A 23,331-nucleotide genomic window follows, 5' to 3' on the forward strand; every position below is an offset into this window, starting at 1 on the left:
GATTATATTATATTTTTAAAACTATGGAATAAACAACAGACAAAAACAGATGACGAATCAAGTTACTCCAGCCACAAATCTTATACTTAGATACCCGAAATACGAAATATCAGAGTTGTGAAATGAAACATAAGCGTTTGCTAAATATTTGAAGAACTCGAAATAAGTAATTAATCAAGGCAGGAATCCCACGCTTAATTACGAAATATTTAGGTGATAGATATACCGGTTCTTTTGTGACATTTTTCCGTCTTCACGATTTTCGAAAAATCGAGGAAAACTTTTTACATATTTCCGGTTGCAATTTACGAAATCGAACATCCTTTGTGCTTGTTGCACGAACATGTCATTATCCTGCTCTAACAGAGAGAACGCTGTATTGCCGAGGTCGACAAATGTTATACTGAGGAACTTTATATAGAACACGGTTAATAAGACATACAGTATCAAGCGAGTTAATTAACGAATAAATGAACAAAGTAGTTAAGCTTGCCAGATTCTGTTACAATACACACAATAGAACCAGACATGCATACCTACATGTGTAGACCCAATAATAGTCTTAAACGGACTAATACATCCGTCTGATGAATATTCTATAGAGATTAAAGCCGCGTAATCACAACGACAGACACTTCCTGGAGATGTGATAAGGGGGATCAGGAAGGATAACAATCAATAAAGCACGGAAGGAGATGGTTTGCTGGCCTGTTACATACAATATCAAGTTTGGCATCGATAACTTTCAAGATTACGGTTGTCAGTGCATTATCTTGGGGATGGGCTGATAATTGGAAGTTATTTCCTAATTTGCCTTTAATTGCATGCATGTTCATTATAGCTAGTATTGTGTTCTTTGTTTTACACGAGACCCAGTAATCCCAACGGGGATGTAGGTGACATCGGTGTACCATGCCTTTTCAGCGGGTTATATGATAGGTAAGCGTAGCAACTATATACAAACACACACTGGTTACAATTCGTACGCTTCAAAAGTACATTATGTAGAGAAACATTACATAACAGGCTGTTGTAATTGTTCTTCTTTGTACATTTACAAGACATTGTTGTTACAAGTAACAAGGAACCTTGATTCTTATGATACTGTCCATTTGAATCAAAATTACTAATGAACTAATTACATTCACTAGAAAAGAAATGATGTAGTTGTCAGGGTGTCATGGATACTGTATGTACCAATTGTGATGTAAGAGACAAAGCGATTCGATGTTAACATATGCTAGCCAATCATATATGTAATATGAACAAACATTGATGAAATGAGGCAATTGTGTCACTACATCAGTCAGATATAATCATAGGAAAATATCACCTGATCGATCAATTGCTTACGGAAAACTAGAAATGGCTAACGTATATCCCCGCTATTCCTAATCTGACACCATGGCAACCAAAAAATCCTTCATTTTGTTTCTATGGTAACTGTTATAGAAACATGTGCTGTTTTAAACATTGATATGTTAGAATAATTGATCCAAAATCTTTTTATAAAACATGTACATGTTACCATGACACCAAAGTTTCATTAAATTGAACCAGTTGCTTAAGATGAGTTGTTCGGATAAGATATTTTCTACAGACAAACAGACTGACAGGCTATTCCAGTGTCCTTTCCCTATAACTTCGTTGCGTGTGGATATACTAGCACATATACGCTTTATTTCAAATTTGAAGATTCGCAGAAATACGACTAAATTTGGACGTGTTGACAGTTATCACACTAAATTAAATTACAATCCGTGTGTTGGTACACGTATTAGATGTATTATAAACACGATAGGCTAATGAAGTCCCCAGGTGTTACTGGGTCTGGCGGTCTATATAACGACTGGACATAGATTTGACCAATCAGTGGACAATACGACAGTGATAGCGGTCAGCTCGGAGATTAAACACTAGTAATTAAGTGCCCATCATCTATTGACCGGCGCTGGGCTTACTGGATAAAGGCTTGCGTTATGGCATTCAGCTCGTGAAGGCCTTACATATATGTGTCGAGAAAGTGCAACAACGGAACTTGATTTATGTGTTAGTCCATGTACAAATTTACTATTCTGGAGACTGTTAATGTTTGTGATCATATGTTGCATTCGACGAACTTGTAATGTGACAGATAATGTTCATGTGCAACAACTAGCTATCGGGCTTTCTACTGAAGGAATCGATTAGTATGGAATACATATGACAAGGACTTCATAATTACGACTTATATGATTAATACTCCCACTGTGTTGTTTTGTTTAACATGTTACATTTACTGTGCATCTGTAACTTCTATGCGACTGTATGTAGTTGCAGTGACAAGCTTCATATACAAAATGTATAATGACTGCAAAAATGAAAATTCATTTGATTCCCGATAGGATGAGGATTCTGAGGACTACCGGATAGGTGAGATTGTTGTCAAAATCATTTATCATGCCTATTCAATTGTTCAAGACGTAAGTTGTTGGTTAAATATTTTTCCTGGAAGATTTAATATTAATTTATGCAAGTTTTAATTTTCAATATTTTTTCGTGAAAATTAGGTTTACTAAAACTTTTCTTTCATTCTTTGCATCCACAAATTACCTATTAGATGACGGAAGTTTTTTTCATATGACATGGATCACCATTTCACCATTAATTGTGATTTGTATAGTATCATGCATTGAGACTTTATTTTGATTACATGTTAATATTGCCTAATTCACAAACGCCTTTTAAAAAGATAACTTAGATGTGAGAATCCAGAAATTTACAACGCTACACTACTGATGTTAAATGGTATCCTTCATACCTATTTAACTATTGTCGCGCGCTCGGAATATTCTCACATATGCACCAATTAGTACAGGTATATACGTATCCGATAACGACCGACACACGTGTTACGAATTGATTTATTGCTCATTCCATTCTCATTTGGACAGTGCTAACTACAATATTATAGCAATCTTATCGACCCATTGTCCATGAAGTGTGGATATTGCTTGGCTAGCTTGCGTGATGAAACAAATACAATAAGAAATCCAGTTGTCAACCATCAACTTTGGTACATGTAGTTTATTATTCAGTCCAATTTGAGGCCAACTTTGGTTCATATAGGCTAAATGTTCCCAGTTTTGGACTATCCGTGGGGCATTTAATTTGTCTGGTCTAATTTGAGGCTAACCTTGGTACAAATATGCTAGTTTTCGCAATATTTGACTATACGCGATATAGCTACGTTAGTACAAATTGACTTACTTTTTCCAGTTGACTCCACACTGGAACATATGCATGATTACCAATCATGTTGATGATAAAATGACGAAAATAAACCAAGTAGTGCAGTTGGTAGCCTTTCTATGGCAATCCTTAAAAAAGATATACTAACCCGTTTTTTTACGGTGCTCCTTAGTGGTTTTCTAGATAGTTCGTAAATTATGCATGCGTATATTCCCATAGTGAATCCATATGTTTAAATTGTTAAGTGGTTAATGTATTCAAATTGCATTTCGCCTCTATTTGGTTGTATTCCAAGGATAACATTACACAGCCCTAATACGACATATTGTCGTGTACCACATTGATTTATAGTATTGTCACATTATGTATCATATGCTGATACAATCTGTTGCCAATGTTCGCTTTTATTCTATTAATAAATTTTTAATTATACAAATGATTTACATAAAAAAATAAACATGCTTTCACTACCATTTAAACAAACCAACTAACAAACGTCATGAATCGGTATCGGCATGCATGAAATTTGGAAAAGTTTCTTCAATGCTTAACCATATTATAGTTTTTCATCTTTTCGTCATTGTTGTAAACTATTCTATCTATTACTGTTTTAGACTGATATAACAGGAAGAAACAAATACTGGTTTTACTTGCATCAAAACCATTAATCAACTAAAGGAAACAAACGTTTGCGATAATTGAATCGAAGAAACAACACCTGCTCGCCAATCCTAATAATATAAATTTGCATTTGGTGCGATGTATGTGAGTCGCTGAGCGGACATTTTGTCATGAATACACGCCTCTGATAACGACTATTGTAGCGATAAGAGAAGTATTTCTTCTTAACTAAAAACACATCTACCTGCTACAATGACCGATATGTGTTTTTGTTATCATCCTTTGAAACAAAAGACTATTGATTTATTACCTATTTCACAAAACCTTTGTATAATAACTTGTTACAATGGCAACCGCAATTTTCGGAAAATAAATAATTCCTGTACATGCCTATACCTTCCTAATGTCCTGTTCTGGTTTTTTATTATCTTTATTCTGAGAATAAAAGTAAACTTGTATTTTACAGATTTTATCTATACAGGGAAAATATAAAATAAGCCTAGTAATCGAGAGTTCATTACGTATGAAATCATCAATGTGATGACAAATGTTTGGCTTTCCTTTTTTGGAATGCTCTCCAGTAGAGGCACAGTGTCAACAGATTTATAAGATGATGCATATGATGACAACATGAGAATGTTATCAAAATAGTGTTATATTAGTATCGATTAGCGAATTGGTGTTCGTGATGCCCAATGTTAATATATGTTCATCAGTCAGTGAAAATTTCATTAGTCGACGTAATTATTTGATTTATAGTAGAAAATCACATAATTAACACTCATTTGTCGATGCAAGAAGGTCAAGGTTGGTTGTTTAATTTCCTATGAACAGGTAAGCTTAGGTTTGATTTAACTGAGACCATTTAAGGCAGGCCTTTCCTGCATTGTGTGGATATCTGTGTATGTTGGTATATTCATGTTGTATATTCATGTTGTAACTATTTACAATAGTGAACAGCTATGGTATTTAAAGACGGTCTCACCTATATGCGATATGCTGCTCAAAGAATTGCATATATTGTTTGGACATTGCGGTATATTTGTGTTGTACATCCTTGCAATAGTGGAATTTTGTCCAATATATAGTACGATTTCTCTGAAGCATGTTACCAAAGACTCCGATCTGCAAACTCGACCCGGTCAATTTTAAACTTAGATAAATTCCAAACATTTACAAACGATTTTTGAATTGAACAAGATATATCCCGTATGGGTAAAAAGTATCGAAACTAAATATACAGTAAGTACCTATTTCATTCATTAAGTATTTCATATGCTTGTTTGATATATATCGATGTATTTTTTACAACACGGTGTCCTTGGGAGATGTCATATTTTAACCAAGAAACACAAGTCCCTCTCGCGTGACTGACCAATATCTTCCGACACGAATGCGCTAATTCCTCTTGGTTTTCCAAGATCTGGTCACACAGCAGTGTTCTAGCAAAACTGTCCTTGCCTCGTCTACGCCCCGCGGCGATCCTTTCGGATTCAGCTGGGTACACAACATTGAGCATGGTAGCTTCCATTACAACATCCGTTCTACTTTTACTAAGAAGCTTCCCTGTTGTTTCCCCATTTTCTTCTATAATCCTTTCTGCTAATTGCGGCACTATATTGATTATTATTAGTACATTTATGTAGATAGACTCACTTATTTAAAATATCCACACGTTATTGTTATTTCAAAAATATTATCGCAATAATGTTTTAAATGACATTTTAATCAGATTGATGATATACTGCGAGCGTCTGTCCGTAGACCTCCTTTCTGCCGGGCCCCTCCGGCACCGAGCCGCCAATGGTTTAAACAATATTGTGTTAATTTAAAGCTAGTGACGTCATAGTTTAATCACGAAAAATTAACACATATATGAATGCTTTAAGTTTAATTTCCTTCTTTTAAATAGATCATTTGATTAGAAAAAAGTCAAATGCAATTTTAATCATAACACAAATATAATGGGTGTAGTCCGGATTATCGTATTCATCATTAAAGCAATGAGGGTGGGTATTTAATTCTCCTCTGATCGCATCTCATGAAAATCTATAAATATGCTAGTTTCTTCTTCTACTTTAACACTCAGCATAATTGGAGAGAGAGGACTTTGTTAACCGTTGCCATTTTAATGTGACCGGGCGGAATGGTTTTGACTGCATCTTTCTTTGTTTAGTTTAGTATTACGTCCTATTAACAGCCAGGGTCATGTAAGGACGTGCCAGGTTTGTTGGTGGAGGAAAGCCGGAGTACCCGGAGAAAAACCACCGGCCAGCGGTCAGTACCTGGCAACTGCCCCACATGGGATTCGAACTCGCATCCCAGAGGTGGGGGGCCTGTGATAATATGTCGGGACATCTTAACCACTCGGCCACCGCGACCCCTGTATCTTTCAATATTTCTATAAGAAGTGCCATAAAAAAGAGAGACAATGTACTGCAGCTCCCTCAAACATAGATATTCATAGACACACACAACACTGGTGGCGTCCTTAAATATTATCTTAATTGTTATTAGGACGTTAAATGTAATCAAACAAAGCAGTGTAATAGGCGGCAGTTATTGCACTTACATCTGAATCGCCCTTAATCGCGATTCTAGTTTTTATTTCCTTTGTTTGGGAAATAATGTTCAAATGGCGGCAATCATTTATCACAATAAAACATTCAATTATACATTTGAAATTTTTGTGATTTTCCTTCTGCTAATTTACCTGTGTAGAACTTTTGTTTTGTGCTTCCTGTATTGAAGCTAATGAATTATCTGAAAAAATGATGTTTACAGTTTTCTTTATCGAATACATTTTCTTTACCGAACAAACTGTAACCACCATCTAATCGATATTCATTTGTAAATCTGATTTTTTTAATGAATCAAACCGACTAGCATAGCGAGATGATAATATCACAATATTAAAGGGATATTGACGATTGTAGAAAGGAAGAAAATTGAAGTCAATACTATTTCTGGATGGCGTTGATTAATGAGGTGTGTGGGTCGGTGTTGACAGATAACAAGTGTTGTATTGGCTATACGTCTATATACTCCCTCACCAGCATTACCGTCGACCCTAACCATTGTTGTAGTAATAATTGGCTTTGGTAGTGCGGACGTTGACACCCAGTATAAGACAACCGGGGTTAACAAACAGCAATACATATCGATAATAACAATGATCTGCAGCAAGCCAATCGTCTGTTTTCTTTTTTACCTAAGCATGAAGTGTCGATATGGTAATGACGAAGGTTAGGGCCTATGTATTGCGATGTATTACGTAGTGTTGCAAGCCAATCGTCTGTTTTCTTTTGTACCTAAGCATGAAGTGTCGATATGGTTATAATGAAGGTTATTATTGCGATAGATTATGCAGTGGTGCAGTTGTAAGTCAATCACCTGTTTTCCGTTGGAACATACACATGATATATACGTGATATATTATGAAGCGTTCCAATTAAAATCATTTAATTTGGAACAACACGATATAGTCCTGTCTTCATGGAGACCAATTTATATCTCCGTCCGCCAAACATCCCAGAAAACAAGCCAATACACATCATCCAGTATAAATAGCATACTTCACTTTATAAGGATGACTGTATAGCCACAATGTTTCATTGAAACCCCTCCAGCAGTTGAGGCGGGGTAATCGGTCAATTATCTTTTTTAGCAAATTTGAATAACCCTACAGTGGCGTATTCAGAAAGACATATTAACAATCATCAACAATGTATAAGAATTAATGCGAAAGTTTTAGTTAGAGTTTTGGTGAAATCCCGTCAGTAGTTTAGGGGGAGTAGTACACTGTAGGTAAATCGTTTTGTGACAAAGGGACATAACTCTAAAAGGCGGGAAAATAACTTCATATCAATTTTTGAGATGTCCTTAAATCTCTCGTGACATTTGGAAATGCTTAACTGTTCTGTAGATTTAATGAAACATGGGTGTGACCATATATCTTCTTTCGCAGACACTACTCGAGGAAAATACTGATAAGTTATAAGGATGGTTTCGTGTACTGGAAACATTACATGCAACATACAATCATCCTTTCCGTACATTAAATAACAGTTGCGTATATGTTCCGTCTGATTAAATTTTAATATCTGATTTTACATCACTAATTAGGTCTGTCTCGCTGACATTAACACGCCGTCGCGGGAAGCTATAGAAGATAACAGGCTGGCGATAGACATATATCTTATGTGTCTTGCCAATTTTAAAAGAGGAACATTGTCCAATACTGCAAAATAACGCGAGACCAATCATTCGGATTTCACACCTTCATGCGCTTATATATCAAATCTCATGAAAATCTCGTAATCCGGAAAAGGATTGTTAGACGGGAAGGTGGCGCTAGACAACCTAATAAGGTTTACATCACAAACTAGCAGACTAGATCCCACAATCACTCGTTTAATCGGATATTGGTACATTCACTTGTATCCTTAAAATGAGTCTGCTGAGAAAGAAGCTTCCGATTAAGTTGTAATCACGGAGCGGAACCGACTACAGCGGACAGTGGTACCAGACAGATAGTGGCTTAATGTTGTCTCCTGTGTCGACCAACCCAAGACATATAGGAAATTAACTTCCTTTTAGTTTTGCGAATTGTTGCTTACAATGCAGAGGCTTCTCAATGTAAAATTAACGAGAAGCGCATTCTCTTTGGAGAAAATTAAAACCAGAACTCACTTGTGTACCTGTTTTGATTTTCTAATCAGGTAAAGGTAATTACAGTAATTCAATATTCTTATCGCATGTTTGCATTACGCAGTCTAATTGATTTTAGCGCCGCAAACGTTTAAATTCTGAAACAATACACTGTAATTTCTTTTTATGTGTCTCTATTTTCAACTGAAGACCTGAATGAAAGTTCAATACAAAAAAAACATGTGTACATATTTTTTGTAAAGACTAAGACTGTGATATATTATTGCTACGTAACCTGTAATGGGCAGAGCATCCGGCTAGCTTTTGGAGGGAGGGTTAAACTCTCGCTCTGGCCGATACATTTTCTTATGCCCAAATACCCACGGTTGTGATATAAGGATTTCATGTATCCTTTGAGAAAAAAAATGAAGCGAAATTGGACTTTGGTCATCGGTGACAAAGCATCTCAATTGGTAGATCATACGTATGGTGCTATGTGTTTCAGAGTTGGAGCCCTGGTTTGGCCGCAACGTCATCTCTCCTGTGACAGAGCAACTTTTGGCATAAGCTATTTTTAGCCATTGTGTCACTGCTGTCAAATATTTACGATTGCCAAAGGTCTAACAGTCCAACAACCATGCGCTAATAATATTTTGTTTGTTCGTTTGACTAAATAACGTCCTATTAACAGAGGCATGTAAGGACGGCCATCCATGTATGCGTGTATGAAGTGTGGGTGTGTGTTTTGGGAGACTGTGGTATATTTGTGTTGTGTCTTCTTGAAAAGAACTCTTGCCCTTTCTATAATGATAAATCACCAAAATACCCCCACCCGGTCACATAATACTTGCAACAGGCGAACCAGTCGTCCCACTCCCTTAAGCTTTATGCTGACAGCGAAGCAGGAGTAGAAATTACCACTTTTATAGATTTTGGTGTGTCTTGGTCATCTAAGCGTCAAAACATATATGGAAGGTCATCAAAATGGAAATGTTCTGCCTTTATTTTACATTAGTTGATATGCATTCGAGGCAAGTATATATTGCCACCAAATTATGTTTAGGACAAACTTCATCACGTTACAATTAATTTCAAGCGTTAATATCGAGAAGACTCGATATATATTTTGACGTTTTATTCATGAACTCTTTTAATTGATCATGGAAGAAAATTTGATTGCACGAAATAAACACGGCGGCAGAAAGGATTTTTGCTTATTCTTTACTATTTGAAATATTCACTATTTACCTTTTGATGTGTCGGCCATCCAAATTAACCGATTCCGTATTACAAAGTCCAGGGAATTTATTACTTGATATGTACACAATGCTTTTCATCATGGGGAAGAAAGTATGCGGATTTCTATCATACAATTCTCAATATCCACCAACCACGAGTGTCAACACTCCTATATAGTAGTTCACTTTGAACGCTATATTTCGTAAAGTGATGCTTCAGATTAATTTGCTGTTTATGGTAGAGATCAATTCTTATGGTTTTTAAGATAACGAAGTTTCCTGTTAAAATAAAATTACAAATAAACACATGACATAAAAATCAATCCTTTCTTGCGAGAACAAACAGCTTTGTAATATTATAATACAAAATATACACATTTAATTACATGTACTGTCAATGAGGTTGTGTCTTAACTCATATTCTAAAACCACTTATTTATACATTTATATAGCGATTTGCGTTTTGAATTTGGTATGGACAGGTGACTTTTATGAAAGGTTTCACAGTACACTATTCTCAATCTATGCAGTAATTTCTGTAGAGTCCAACCAAGTTAGCTCAACAGCGCTCAACATCTACCAAAGATAGCGTTGAGAAAAAATACATCGTCTGGTAGGCAATATCTAGAGTTGAGTTTGCCTGCAAAAGTGCTTCTGGTTGAACACTAAATGTACGGAACTATCCTCAGCACTGTCCAGACTCACAGTTGGCTGTCTATTAGGTCTAGCCGCTGTACAATCTCAAGGGAAAGCACCTTGCTTATAGAGATTTACGCAAAGTAATTGATTTAAGAAGTAGTCGCCATATGACGATACTTGTTTCTACTGGTCATGCTTATTACCAGCCGATCACAACATTAATCACGGGGAATTACCTCCCTTACTTATCTACAGATTTACCAATAGTGACCACTAATATCCATAATACATTCGCCCAGGCTATCGATCGATGTCCAGTACCATAGCTGCCATATTCCAGCTTGCTCCAATTATGAGAGTTACTTCCCCCTGCAGCGATAAAGAATGAAGAATGTGATTTAAATGTAGCGACTGAATGATTGGGAACGGCAGCTTTAAGAAATTCTTCTCTAGGGGAATGACAACTTCTAAATGGCCATATAAAAAACGGAAACCAACCAAAGAACAATATTTAAAATCGTAATTTAAACAAAAAATTTAAAAAAAAACCAAATCAACAAAAAAGTAAAGCATAAATGAAATATCAAGTGGTAGATTTGTATGATAGATTATATCGTTTTCAGCTGCTGAAAATATTTCAAAATGTTATAAGTGTAAATCTGGCTACGTCTCTGAATTTAGTTTAGCATACATTATCGATATCCATGTGTACTTATTTATAAACCTGTGTATATTTATGAATGTATCTTTGTGTTTTTCAGAATGACCACATGTAACCATGACAACCTCTCATCTGACCGTCGACTCGGACCAGCAGAAGATCAAACTTGCTGTGTTAGGGGCGCCTGGCGTCGGAAAAACATCCATCGTCAAACAATTTGTGTGCAACAACTTCGAGGAGGATTACGAGCCAACCGACCGGAAACACGTGTACCTTCCTTCTGTCATCATCAACGATCATCTATATGAGCTCAAAATCATAGATTGTCCATACATTCCATATTTTCCCGTGAATTCGTTGTATGAATTCACAGACTTCCGCGGTTATGGATTACGAAATGCTACGGCCTATATTTTAGTGTATGACGTCACTTCCGAAGATAGTTTTCAGTATATCAAATCACTACGAGATCAGATATTGGAAAGTCGTAATATGCACGACGTTCCGCTTTTCGTGGTTGGTAACAAACATGATCTTTCGGATGAGCGAGGGAAATTCCGACGAGAAGTCGCCAATATAGTGAAAAAGCAGTGGAAATGTGGCTATGTGGAATGTTCGGCAAAATTTAACTGGCACATTGTGTTACTGTTTAAGGAACTCATGAAAGCCGTCGACTTCATCGATTATGGCCATAAACCGACGGCAGTGAGAGTGCAGGACGCTTTACGACGAAACAGATGCGTTATTTTATGAGATTCGACAGTCGATACATATACAACATAACATATTCTATTCCTTTTATTTTCCGCCTGTGCAAATATAAATTGTCTTTTGCCTTTCAGCGTTCGTTGTAAACTTAATAAAGACGGTTTTAGTGCATAGCTGGGGACGGAGATCTATATATATTATGAAACCATAAAAATCTATTTTGTTTGCTACATGAAAGGTTGCGACTGAACATGTATGCTGGTATCGTAACGGTTGCTGTTGTAGGTGATATGGTCGTTTTGTATGAACTATAATCTGATAGGACAATAAAGGCGAGCATTAAATGAGGAGTTTTATATCAACCATAACGGTGTGTTTACAAATAAAACACGGTGTTATTGTCTGTATAAGTGTTTCATCTTGATTCCTATCGAGTATATTTGTACATCAAATAGAACGTAGTACCATATTCATAGATCATTTTCAAAACATTGAAAAGCTATTGAGTGAGCTCTGATTGAAGTGCAGTATAAAATCATTATGATACACCAAGAATTCATTTTTCCACATTGATATCATAATGATATGAAAAATGTAGGGAATTACGTTCTAAATCACGATGTCTCCATTGGCGTGCAAACATCACAGAAAAATACTTCTATTTCAGTACGTATGATATTTTAATGTGGAGAACTAACAGAAATAGAAACAAATATAAAATTCATTTAATTACGTAAATACTTCTAATGCCAATAACAATTACAACGTACATAAATAGCAAAAGAATAACATAACAGAATTTGAACATACAAGAGTAACATGATTGAGAGAAGATAGATACTTCGAAAAGAAATTTCGTTATAATAATGAGAACAAATGTACGGTAAAGAAATGAGAACAACCGAATAAGTATAATTTAAAATTAATTTCAGTGGATGTCTTCCAAACATTTATGAAGGATATTTATTTTTGTAGTCTTCTTTTTATACATGTATATGGTTTATGTGATCAGGCTAATTTACATAACATAATATACTAAAAAAAGATGATTGTGAGTATAAAATTTAATCAACGAAAATGCGAAAGCTATTTAATTTAAATCAGGGTGATAATTCGCTGAGTCGACCTTCTTGAGAATGAAATACACCAAGGTTTATCTAGATTTAGGAGAATTCCTGATTTTTCGGTCAATCTGCTATTTTATTCCAAATCGTTATTGGAAATCTCAAGTCAACCCTCCTAAATACAATACACTGCGCTGTTATAGGTCGTGAATTTAATCTAACAGATAACGATGCATCGTCGGCAAAAAAGCGGGCATGGGCCTCACATATGACAAATATGTGACAAGATTTATAGCAGATAAGCAGATTTATAAGAGAAAAGCTCTACAAACCATAACACGTGTGTGAGCATATAGATTCCAATACATTAAAGTATCCCTCGCGCCTCCATGCAGGCAGTCATGTTTTAATTATCGTTATCAGCAGAATGATATTTGAAAATTTCTCCATAGTCGAAACGTGTCATCAGGATACACCTTTAAATAACTACACAAAAATAAGAACGACACAATTAATACACTGGTCAAAATGCTAAAGTACACGGCACCGTCAGCCGTGACGACATGAATCTTGTTGCCAAAGTCATGGCACATATTCCCGCGCATTTTTATACATGGCATGCTACCAAGTTTCCCGCCTTTGTGGATTCGAGAGAATAAAGATCGAAAATATTCCGATTGAATATATATCTTTCTGACTTCTGACGTGTATATGACGACTATCGATATATTGATAGACAAACATCCACTAATAGTGTTGAAGAACTTGCAATTTATAAATAGTTAAAAACAAAAATATATAAACACTTTTAATCTCGTTCTGAGGTTATAATCTTAACTATATTTACATCTTTATATGTAGCTGCATTCGTCTGAGGCTTTGCCTTCAATTCATATTAGAATCTTAAATGGGGCTATCAAGTGAAATATTTTGGAATGTGAACACGAGGATTACCGAGGGTTCACGCTCAAAAACTTTCTCGAGGGCTGAGATATCCCTGTCCACTTGACATATCCATATTTGAATCTTTTCTACTATACGTAGTAGAAAATATTACATTTCTGTTGCTTTCCAGCTTTTTCATAGCGCCATCTTCACTCTTAATTAAGACCGAAGCTGAACTTTGAAATGATTTTGCATCACGGAGGAGTTCCTTACCTTTCTCAGTGGGTCTTTGACTTACCAGCGTGCAAAACGGCTATGATTACAACATTTAGTATGGCACATGTAAACAGAACAGTTTTACAGTCACTTAATGTTATGTAAAATTGTACCGAAAAAGACAAAACAAATCCCTTAATATCTTTTTAACTAAGCTTTCTTCTATTTAGGTTGCAAAATGACAAACTTTTCTCAAATTTCACAAGAGAGCGGTAAAATGTTAAAATTTTAATATGAAATCGTAGCATTGGGTCATAAGTTGTCTAACAGTAAAACAAGACAAATAATAGACTCGTATTGTTACAGAAAATAATTATGAATGGTATATATTTGACCAATAAAACGATACGAGAGGAAATTATGGTTTCGACTACTTTTATTACATGTATATGTACACACACATACGTGAAACCTCGTTATATTTTTTTTGTAATAGATACTAGGTCAATTAATTTTAGAGAGCCAATCGACACCGAAAAAAAAACCCAAATTTATATACACATAATAAAATGATGGCTAAAGATACAAATTGTTCAATCGGAAATTTCAATCATACCGGTAAGCTTTTATTCTGATGAAGTGATTTTTGAGCTACCCATTAGAGCTTTGGCGTGTTTACTGGAGGGTATCACAGTGCCCGACCACTTGAAATCGGACTGTTTCGACGGATACCTAGTGATATTTATACGGCACGGTATATATTGTACCATGTCCCAAATCAAATAGTTTGTTAATAATAATACTTTTCCTGAAATTGGGTAGTATTATATTGGGCCGCGGTGGCCGAGTGGTTAAGATGCCCCGACATATTACTACAAGTCACCTCTGGGATGCGGATTCGAATCCCATGTGGGGCAGTTGCCAGGTACTGACCGCTAGTCGGTGGTTTTTCTCCGGGTACTCCGGCTTTCCTCCACCAACAAACCTGGCACGTCCTTACATGACCCTGGCTGTTAATAGGAAGTAAAAATAAACAAACCAAAAATGTATTATATGGCAGGCCGAGTTATAGAACTTGACACAGTATTATATATAGAGAGAAAAAATGGTTATAGAACAAAGCCTGTGGTTGTGTAAACACTTCGTAAACAATATTGACAAAAAACAGATGTAGTGTTCACTTTTACCAATTAAAACAATAACAGCTCACACATACATATAAGCTCTAGGGTTTTAGGAGTTCATTGAGCTTTTGCGTTTGAACTACATGTATGCTGACATATATAGCCCTTGTTATACCAGTGTCCATTGCACGATATCAGAGGGGTTTCACTCACCAATGTGACCGAAAACCAAAGTCAGGAACAGAATAAATCCCGAGACTGAACAGACTGATGATAAATAAACTCATTGGTTCCCCTCTTCAAGAGATGGACTTCCTATCAGTGGCAATGGTATTTAGAACACTTGGAGAGAAAAAAAAACAGGAATAAAATAGTCTGTTTTTAGTCTGTACATGTATGCTATTGTTCATGTGATTCAAGAAATAAGTAAAAAAAAATTCAATTGGCACAGATACAAACATTTCATTGTTTTATTAGTTTTCAAAATGAAACTCCCTGATATCGAAATTAGGAATCCCTGGGACTCTTGAAACAAATTGTAAGGGAAACCCGTGTAATCGAAGTAACTTAATCATTTGTCATGATGATGTTTACACAAAACTAGAGTTAAATGCGAACATTCTGTAATCTGAAGAATCTCTAAGGAAAACCAAATGTTTCAAGACTCAACACAATAATGATAATGATATAGATATTAACCATTCCAAACATTACTGTGAAGGTGAGTTAAAAAAAATCCGCCGACGTTCCGATTTTTTTCACATTTTTGCAATGTAAGATCAAGGTACATATTTTTAACTAATTTATATGTGCTTTTCATCTATTTTGTATTTCTAACAATAGGTCTTTGGACCTTAACGGTCATCTGAGTTCGTTGAGAATAAAACAAAGACATATATATAATAACTGATAAACTGGCCCTTGAAGTCGGTCAGTTATTTTATAAATTTGAATTTTCAATCTATGAAGATTATTTACTTCCATCAAACCTGTGAACTCAGAAGAATTTTTAGTAATCTTAAGTCATTTTGACCCTGTTTGGCCCCGCCCATCTGGTCAGCGAGCACCAATATGGATTTTAAAATACTATATCTCTGGTTAATAATCCTAATCAAGTTTGACTTATTTCCTATGAAAATTGAGCAAATAATGTCCATAATAAACTAAAGTAAACTTGACCCAGGGTGAAACGCGAGACCCTAGGGTCATATAATTCACAATTTTCATAAAAAAGACACCTTAAGGCCTTTCCATCTATATAAAGTATTTGATTCTACCATTTCCAGAATTTAAGAAGATATTTGAATGTTTTGCCTATTTGCCCATTTAGCCCCGTCCTTCTGCCCCCACGGGGTCGGCCAGGACTAATATGAATATGATATTAAAATTGTATCATAGCCTAATAATTCTAAACATGTTTGACTCATTCCTTATGAAAATTGAGCATAAAATGCTCATGAATATATTTTCCCTATATAAACTATAGTAAACTTCAACTCCTGCCCAGGGGAAAACGTGAGACCTCAGGGTCATACATTTCATAATTTTTGAAAAAAAGACCTTTAGACCTATCTATCTATGAAGAGTATTTGATTCTACCACATCTGTGTGGAGAAGATTTTTGACAATTTAGTCAAATTTTACCCCTTTGGCCCCTTCCACAGTCCCCAGGTAGGGACCATGTTATTCACAATTTTGATTGGCCTTATGCCTTAGAAGGTTTGCAACATTTTATTGAAATTGCTTGAGATGAAAATGTAAATTGAACGACGGAAAACTACGAACAAAAGGCGATTAGAATAGGTTACTAGAGACTTCATCTCAGGTGACCTAAAAATCTAAAATAAATGACTTAAATATAAAGTATATGATCTACTCAAATGATTTATGAATAAAACATGCAGAATATTTAACAAAGGCTTGCCTACTTTGGAATGTCTTTGCAAGTAGTTTTAATGAAAATGAATACGAAGAATTCAGGCCCTTTTTGACATCACAAATGGAGAAAGTAGTGTTATTTTGTAAATGATAAATGATAGTACTTTCTATATCCAAAGTTTCAAGAAAATTTGGTTGTGGACAGTTTCTATTGGATTTTTAACATTAGCTTGAACACCACCTTTATATTCAGTCAATCTGATTAAAAATACGTATCCTTAATATCACTGCATTTGGTATTAAACGGAGTGGTTATAAGGATCTGTATTTTAATCAGATTGATATTCTATGATCTTACATTGAAATTGGGCAAAATATTCTATAAATACTTCTGGTCACCAGTCATTATGGCATCCAAATGATCGTCATACTGAATTTGGGCTAAAAACTAAAGAAAAAAGGGGAAAAAAATGTCAGTATGATATTGAAAGTTGCTGCAACAACACATTTGAATTGTTTCATTTAAAAGTGCTGAAATTGAATACTGCAAGGCAGTATGCACGCATTAATCCGAGACTGGTCGAACTAGCATAGCTTTATGCTATTAACTCTTGATAAGTTATTGCACTTAATTGACTAAAATATGTTATTACTAGGCAAATGTTTAAGCTCAAGATTTAATCTCAGCAAAAATATAAAATTTATAGTAGATTTTGGAATTTTCTAACACCAATCTCGTTCAAATTTCTGCAAAGTTGTACATGTATGAGACTAAAATAAGTATGTGATTTCGTCATATACAAGACCGTGTTGCCTGTTATGATCAGCGATGATTAAAGAACCTTTAGGTAAGAGTAGGTTGACAGCTTTATACTTATATGGAAATCATTCGTCTTTGGATTTGCTGCGCGTATAGTCCACCAATGTATTGGAATACTTAGTGTCCCGATACTTTTAATATCATGAAAATCGTGATATACATCGCTGTTCTGTTTTGACACCTTCTTCTACACTCCGTCCATCAAGGGAGAGATTTGGCTAATAACCACTTGGAGACCTTGTCAGTTCAACACATCATATCTTTGTTTATTAACATGGCGTTATCACACACGAACGACGAATTTTTTATAGCCCTTTCCCAGATGTAATCATGAGTCTGTTTCAGTTTTCGAAACAATGACAAGATTTGTAGCGGTGAGAGATTATTCTGAGTAATTCGGAAAACTAGTCGCTGTCATGACAGGAACGCGATAGCAAACTCTATTCCCCGCGGTACTGCTCGTAAAATCACACCAACTGTAATTTAGTGTTATAGATTTTGTCTTACATATACGTTTTATTCTGAAACGAAATAGCTTCTTTTCAGCTTGCTATAAGATGTGTTTTAAAATGAGTCAACATTTTAAGGTTATATGCGTTGTTACTGGGCGAAAATTACATTTTCGTCAGTAATTTATCGGAAACCATACGGATTTAAGCTATACAAATAATTCAACGGCACGGACAAGCATTATGATTCTTTACAGATTAGACTTTAGACAAAACACATAATTTATGTACCGATCGGTAAAAGTTCTTGTTTTAATGCATTATTAGATGAAAACAAATTTGAAGAAATCCCTTGATATTATACAAATATCGACCTGTTTTCAGGTGGATATGGTGATTTATCAACTCGAGGAAGTGATATTACCCGAGGCCGAAGGCCGTGGGTTATATCACTTTCGAGGGTTGATAAATTACCGTATCCACTTGAAAACCGGTCGATATCTGTTTTATTATATGGCATTTTACATGATGTAAACCATTTGTTTACATGTATATGTACATGTATTTACCCTCGGGATCACAAAATGTTGCAAAACCCTCGGCAAGCCTCGGGTTTTACTACATTTTGTGACCCTCGGGTAGAATATCCCTATCCTTCATATCCTCATATGAAAGAGTCTTATAATCTTACATAGCTGTCTTTCATGGGACAACTCTATCTTACATGGCCAGCTATGTGAGAAACAGTGTATCACTGTACATTTGGTTTGGTTTATTGTATATTTACAGCCAGGGTCACTTGAAAATGTCACACCGCTGACGAATGACATTTTTTCTCTATCACACACAGGATCAGACGATTTAATAGTTTTGCTAGTTACAAAAATGCTTACTTTACACCATTATCCACCATTTAAAAGTTTCAGCTTCTTTTTTACTTCAAGATGAAAATATTAGAAAAAGTTACTTGTGTTCCGAAAAAGTCAATGACACTATGCCCTATATGGAATGAAGTTTTGATTGCGCATCCACCAAAAGCAAAACAAGTTAGTTTACATTATTTTTGTGTTAATTATATTTTTGCATTTAGATTATTATACACAAATTAAAGTTTAAAGGATAGGTATCGTTTGTTTGTTTGATTGATTGACTATCTTAACCTCCTATTAACAGTCAGGGTCATGTACGGACGGCCTCCCATGTATGCAGAATCGTTTATGCTCTATCGGCGGTGGAACATCTTTAAGGATGGTCTTCCGTGTATGTGGTGTCTGTGTGTATGAAGTGCTTGGTTTGGGAGACCGTGTCATATTCGTGTGGTGTCTTCTTGTATAGTGGAACACTTGCCGTTTTAGTGCTATATCACTGATGTATGCCGCCGCTGAAGTCACTAAGAAACACACCCCACCCGGGCATATTATTCTGACAACCATTCGTCCCTCTAGCTGAACGCAAATGAGCACAGTGATCTGATAATTAGTTACAGTTTATATCAATTCGGTGCTTGAGAAGTTTTAGACAATTTAGGGGTCTATGGATAAAAAAAATCGGTAAAACTGTACTCTTCATGTACTTTAGACGAAAAGGGTGGAAAGTTCGCAAAAATAAAAAAAATCTACACTTATCTAGTTTTAGCTGCTAAAATTCATATCGCAATTAAGTCCTCACAAAAACGGTTTCAATTGTTAGGAAGAGGAGCATTTTCCTTTCATAATTATCATACATAACTACACAATAAAAATGACACAAGTCCTTAATCGGGCTTTTACAAAAGCGTCCTCAATCGGCTTATGAAATCTTTCCCTGCATGTAGGGCGTTCTAATTGTATCTGTTGCCCCTATTGCACGATCATAAAAGGCGAATTAATAAAGGATCTTTTCTTTACTCTTCTCCCTAACTGTCTCCTTTGACACCGCCTTACTTTTGGCCTTTTGTTGAGCACTCGTCCATGTGAAGTACGCTAAGGGTTCTGTCCCCAGTTCGGTTCATTAATTAACAGTCAGGGTAATTAAAGGACGGTTTCCAATGTATACGGGGTTTTGTTTGTTATTTTGATTAAATAAAATCATATTAACAGCCATAGTCATGTACGGATGGCCTCCCATGTATGTGGCGTGTAGTGTTATGAAGTGCGTGGTGCGTGGTTTGGAAGACTGCGGTGTGCTATATCACCGCATGCCACCGAAGACACCACGCAAAACACACCACCCGGTCACATTATTTTGACAACGGGCAAACCTGTCAACTTGTTTAATGTCTTCGGCGGCATACTTCAGTGATATCGTACTATAAAAAGGGCAACAGTTCCAATGCACAAGAAGACCCCACACGAACATAACGTAGTCTCCCAAAATAAGCACTTCGTACTTCACAAACGCTACACACTGCATACATGGGAGGCCGTCCTTACTTGACCGTTTCTGTTAATACGACGTTAAATTAATCACACAAACAAAACTTATCGCATGCAAGCTCACTCTCTGCATATTGAATCAGACCGTTATAGCGCCGTTCCAAGAGGAGATAGACTTTATACTGTTTGTGACAAAAATAATGAAGAAGATAAAATATATTTTGTTATTCCCTTCTATAAGTGAAAAGAGCTTAAATATTCTGGGGAAATATTTGACCCAGGCAACAGAAAAAAGGAAAATTCTCATCAATCTGCAGTAGTATAGCATACTCATATATTAGTCAATTTGTTTAATTTGTTTAATCTTGACATATAACAATGATAATTGTATTATGTATTTATGTATTGGTTAAACCTCTGTTCTGCATTGCATTTGGTAATAAAAACTTGGCAAGTTGAAGCAGGAGTTTTAAAACTACCACATTAAGTTTTATTGACTTCGTTTTGTCTCGGCCAGGGGAAAGAACCCAGAGCCCACCTCACAGGTGCGAGCGCTCAAGAGGGCTAGATATGACTTGATAAATCAAAGTCTTCAAAATGAAGCCTGGGAATCAATTATAAGTAAAAATAAAGATTATGATGAAGGGGTAGAATTTTATATAAAAAATGGAAGGACAACATCACTGCTTTGTAAATCTGTTAATGATGCATATGAAAATGGAAAACTTTCAGACTTTCAGTTTCAAGGTATTATTACAGGTTTGCCAAAATCATTATTAAATATAGACTACAAAATAGCAGCAGCAGCCGGTGCAAATAGAATGAAACCAGTATTACCTCCTATAGTTAGCAATAATTCAATTTTGCTTGTTACGAGCATTTTCATTGGCTTAAAAGTTTACTTTATCAGCCCATAAAGGAAAAAAAAGGCGTCGCTGTTTGTGACGTTACTTCTAATTAGTTGAGATGACGGCGTAATGATTTGATAGACAAAGGAGTCCCAAAATGAATTTTAAGTATTGAAGAGATTGTCTTTAGTAAATTTATAAAATATATATTTATAAAACCAATGAAGAGTAAAGAAAAGTGGAAAATAAAATTAAATTTATTGGATACCTTAAACATGGATACATATATATATATATATATTTCAATACACACAAGAAACAAAGTTACAAGCTTTCCAGTATAAGATTCACCATAGAATACTACCAACAAAATCATTTCTTTTTAAAATAAAGTTGAGACAATAACATATGCTTATTCTGTAGTTGAGAAGAAGAATTATTGAAACACATCCTCTTCAACTGTTATTTCTCTAATTAACTTATACAGGAATTTAATGCATGGTACTGTGAAAATAATGTAATTGAAAATTAATTTTAAGTGGATCTCATGTTATGTTTGGTACTGAAAAAATACCATATTTATACAGTCAAATGTTAAAACATACTTTCTCTCTTTCAGTTATGTATATTGCCCTTTACAGAAGTCATCAGATTAGAAAATATATTACAAAAAAGTAACAAACTGAGCAATTTTTTTTCTGACAAAATGGGGCCATTTGCTTTAATTTAAGTAATTTATGAATTATCCATATCAGAGTGCTTTCCTTTTATGTTTGTAAATGAATACCTGAATAACACTGTGCGCCTGTTTTGTATGGTAAATTTATGATTATGTTTTGATGATGTCTTTTATGTTGAGTTTTATTTGTGATGTATACAAGATACATTGCACATAAAACATTTTTTCTGTTATAATATACATAGTCTAGAGCATGTTACCTGCACCAGAGAGGGTCTGAACCATCTACAATAAAACCTTTTTCTCTCTATTATTATTATTTTTTTATTTTTTTATTTCTTTTTTTTTCTTATTTTTTTATGAATTAATTATTCAGTTATTTTCAATTATCCCTCTGTTTATTTTATTTACTCATTTATGTTTTTGGTTTTACAGCAAATATATAATAAGACAAGAGGTCCATGAGGCCTTGACGGTCACCTGAGTGCTGCAAAAGAAAGAGCATTGCAAAGTTGGATCAAATCTGTAAAAAGTATTTACGAATTAGAATAAACTTTAAAGTTGAACCTTCATATTAGAATTTTTAATTTTTGTTTTTCATTTTGATAGTTAGTGTATTATGTTATCAAACCTTAAAATTCCAATTTGCTTTGCCAACGTTAAAGAACAAAACCAAACTAGCAGTCAGTCAGTATCAGTGATTTTAAATTCAATTTTTATTCTATGAAGAGTATTTGGTTCCATCAAACCTGTGAATTCAGAAGAATTTTGAAATTTTAGCCTTTGTGATCCATTTTTGCCCCGCCCCTAAATCCCCTGGGGGTTGGACAGAACCAATGTGGATATGACGATAAAATGCTGTCTCCGGCTAAAAATTCTAACCCGGTTTAACTAATTTCCTATGAAATAATAACCAAATAATATTCATAAATGTGTTTTTCCTACATTAAACTATGGTATAATTGACCCCTCCCTCATAAATCATTTATTCTAGTTAAAATCACACCTTACTTGAAATATTCTAATGTTTTGATTTGTAATTTGATGTTTAATTTGTAGTTATAACATGTACATTACTGGAAGAGGGAAAGGGTTGATATAGGCACTGCCTGTTACCCAATCACATTGTGTTTAGTTTATATATACAATAAAATGTTTTGAATTGAATTGAATTATAATGTTAATGCTATATATAAACTTTAAGGTAAAAGGGAATGGAAAATCTAACAAATTAACGTCCAAATGTAATTACATCTTATTTTATAA

The 23,331-nt window shown here is 35.0% G+C and overlaps 1 protein-coding gene across 1 annotated transcript; it reads left to right on the plus strand.

The window, feature by feature from the left end:
• The first annotated feature begins 1,958 nt into the window (after window positions 1-1,958).
• On the plus strand, window positions 1,959-12,092 carry LOC138330862 (ras-like protein family member 10B). The gene is made up of 2 exons (XM_069278364.1): window positions 1,959-2,412; window positions 11,141-12,092. The coding sequence occupies exon 2, from the start codon at window positions 11,158-11,160 to the stop codon at window positions 11,791-11,793; it is 636 nt and encodes a 211-aa protein (XP_069134465.1). The 5' UTR covers window positions 1,959-2,412; window positions 11,141-11,157; the 3' UTR covers window positions 11,794-12,092.
• Window positions 12,093-23,331: the final 11,239 nt, after the last annotated feature.

Source organism: Argopecten irradians, chromosome 9, assembly GCF_041381155.1.
Source record: "Argopecten irradians isolate NY chromosome 9, Ai_NY, whole genome shotgun sequence".
Lineage (NCBI taxonomy): Eukaryota > Metazoa > Mollusca > Bivalvia > Pectinida > Pectinidae > Argopecten > Argopecten irradians.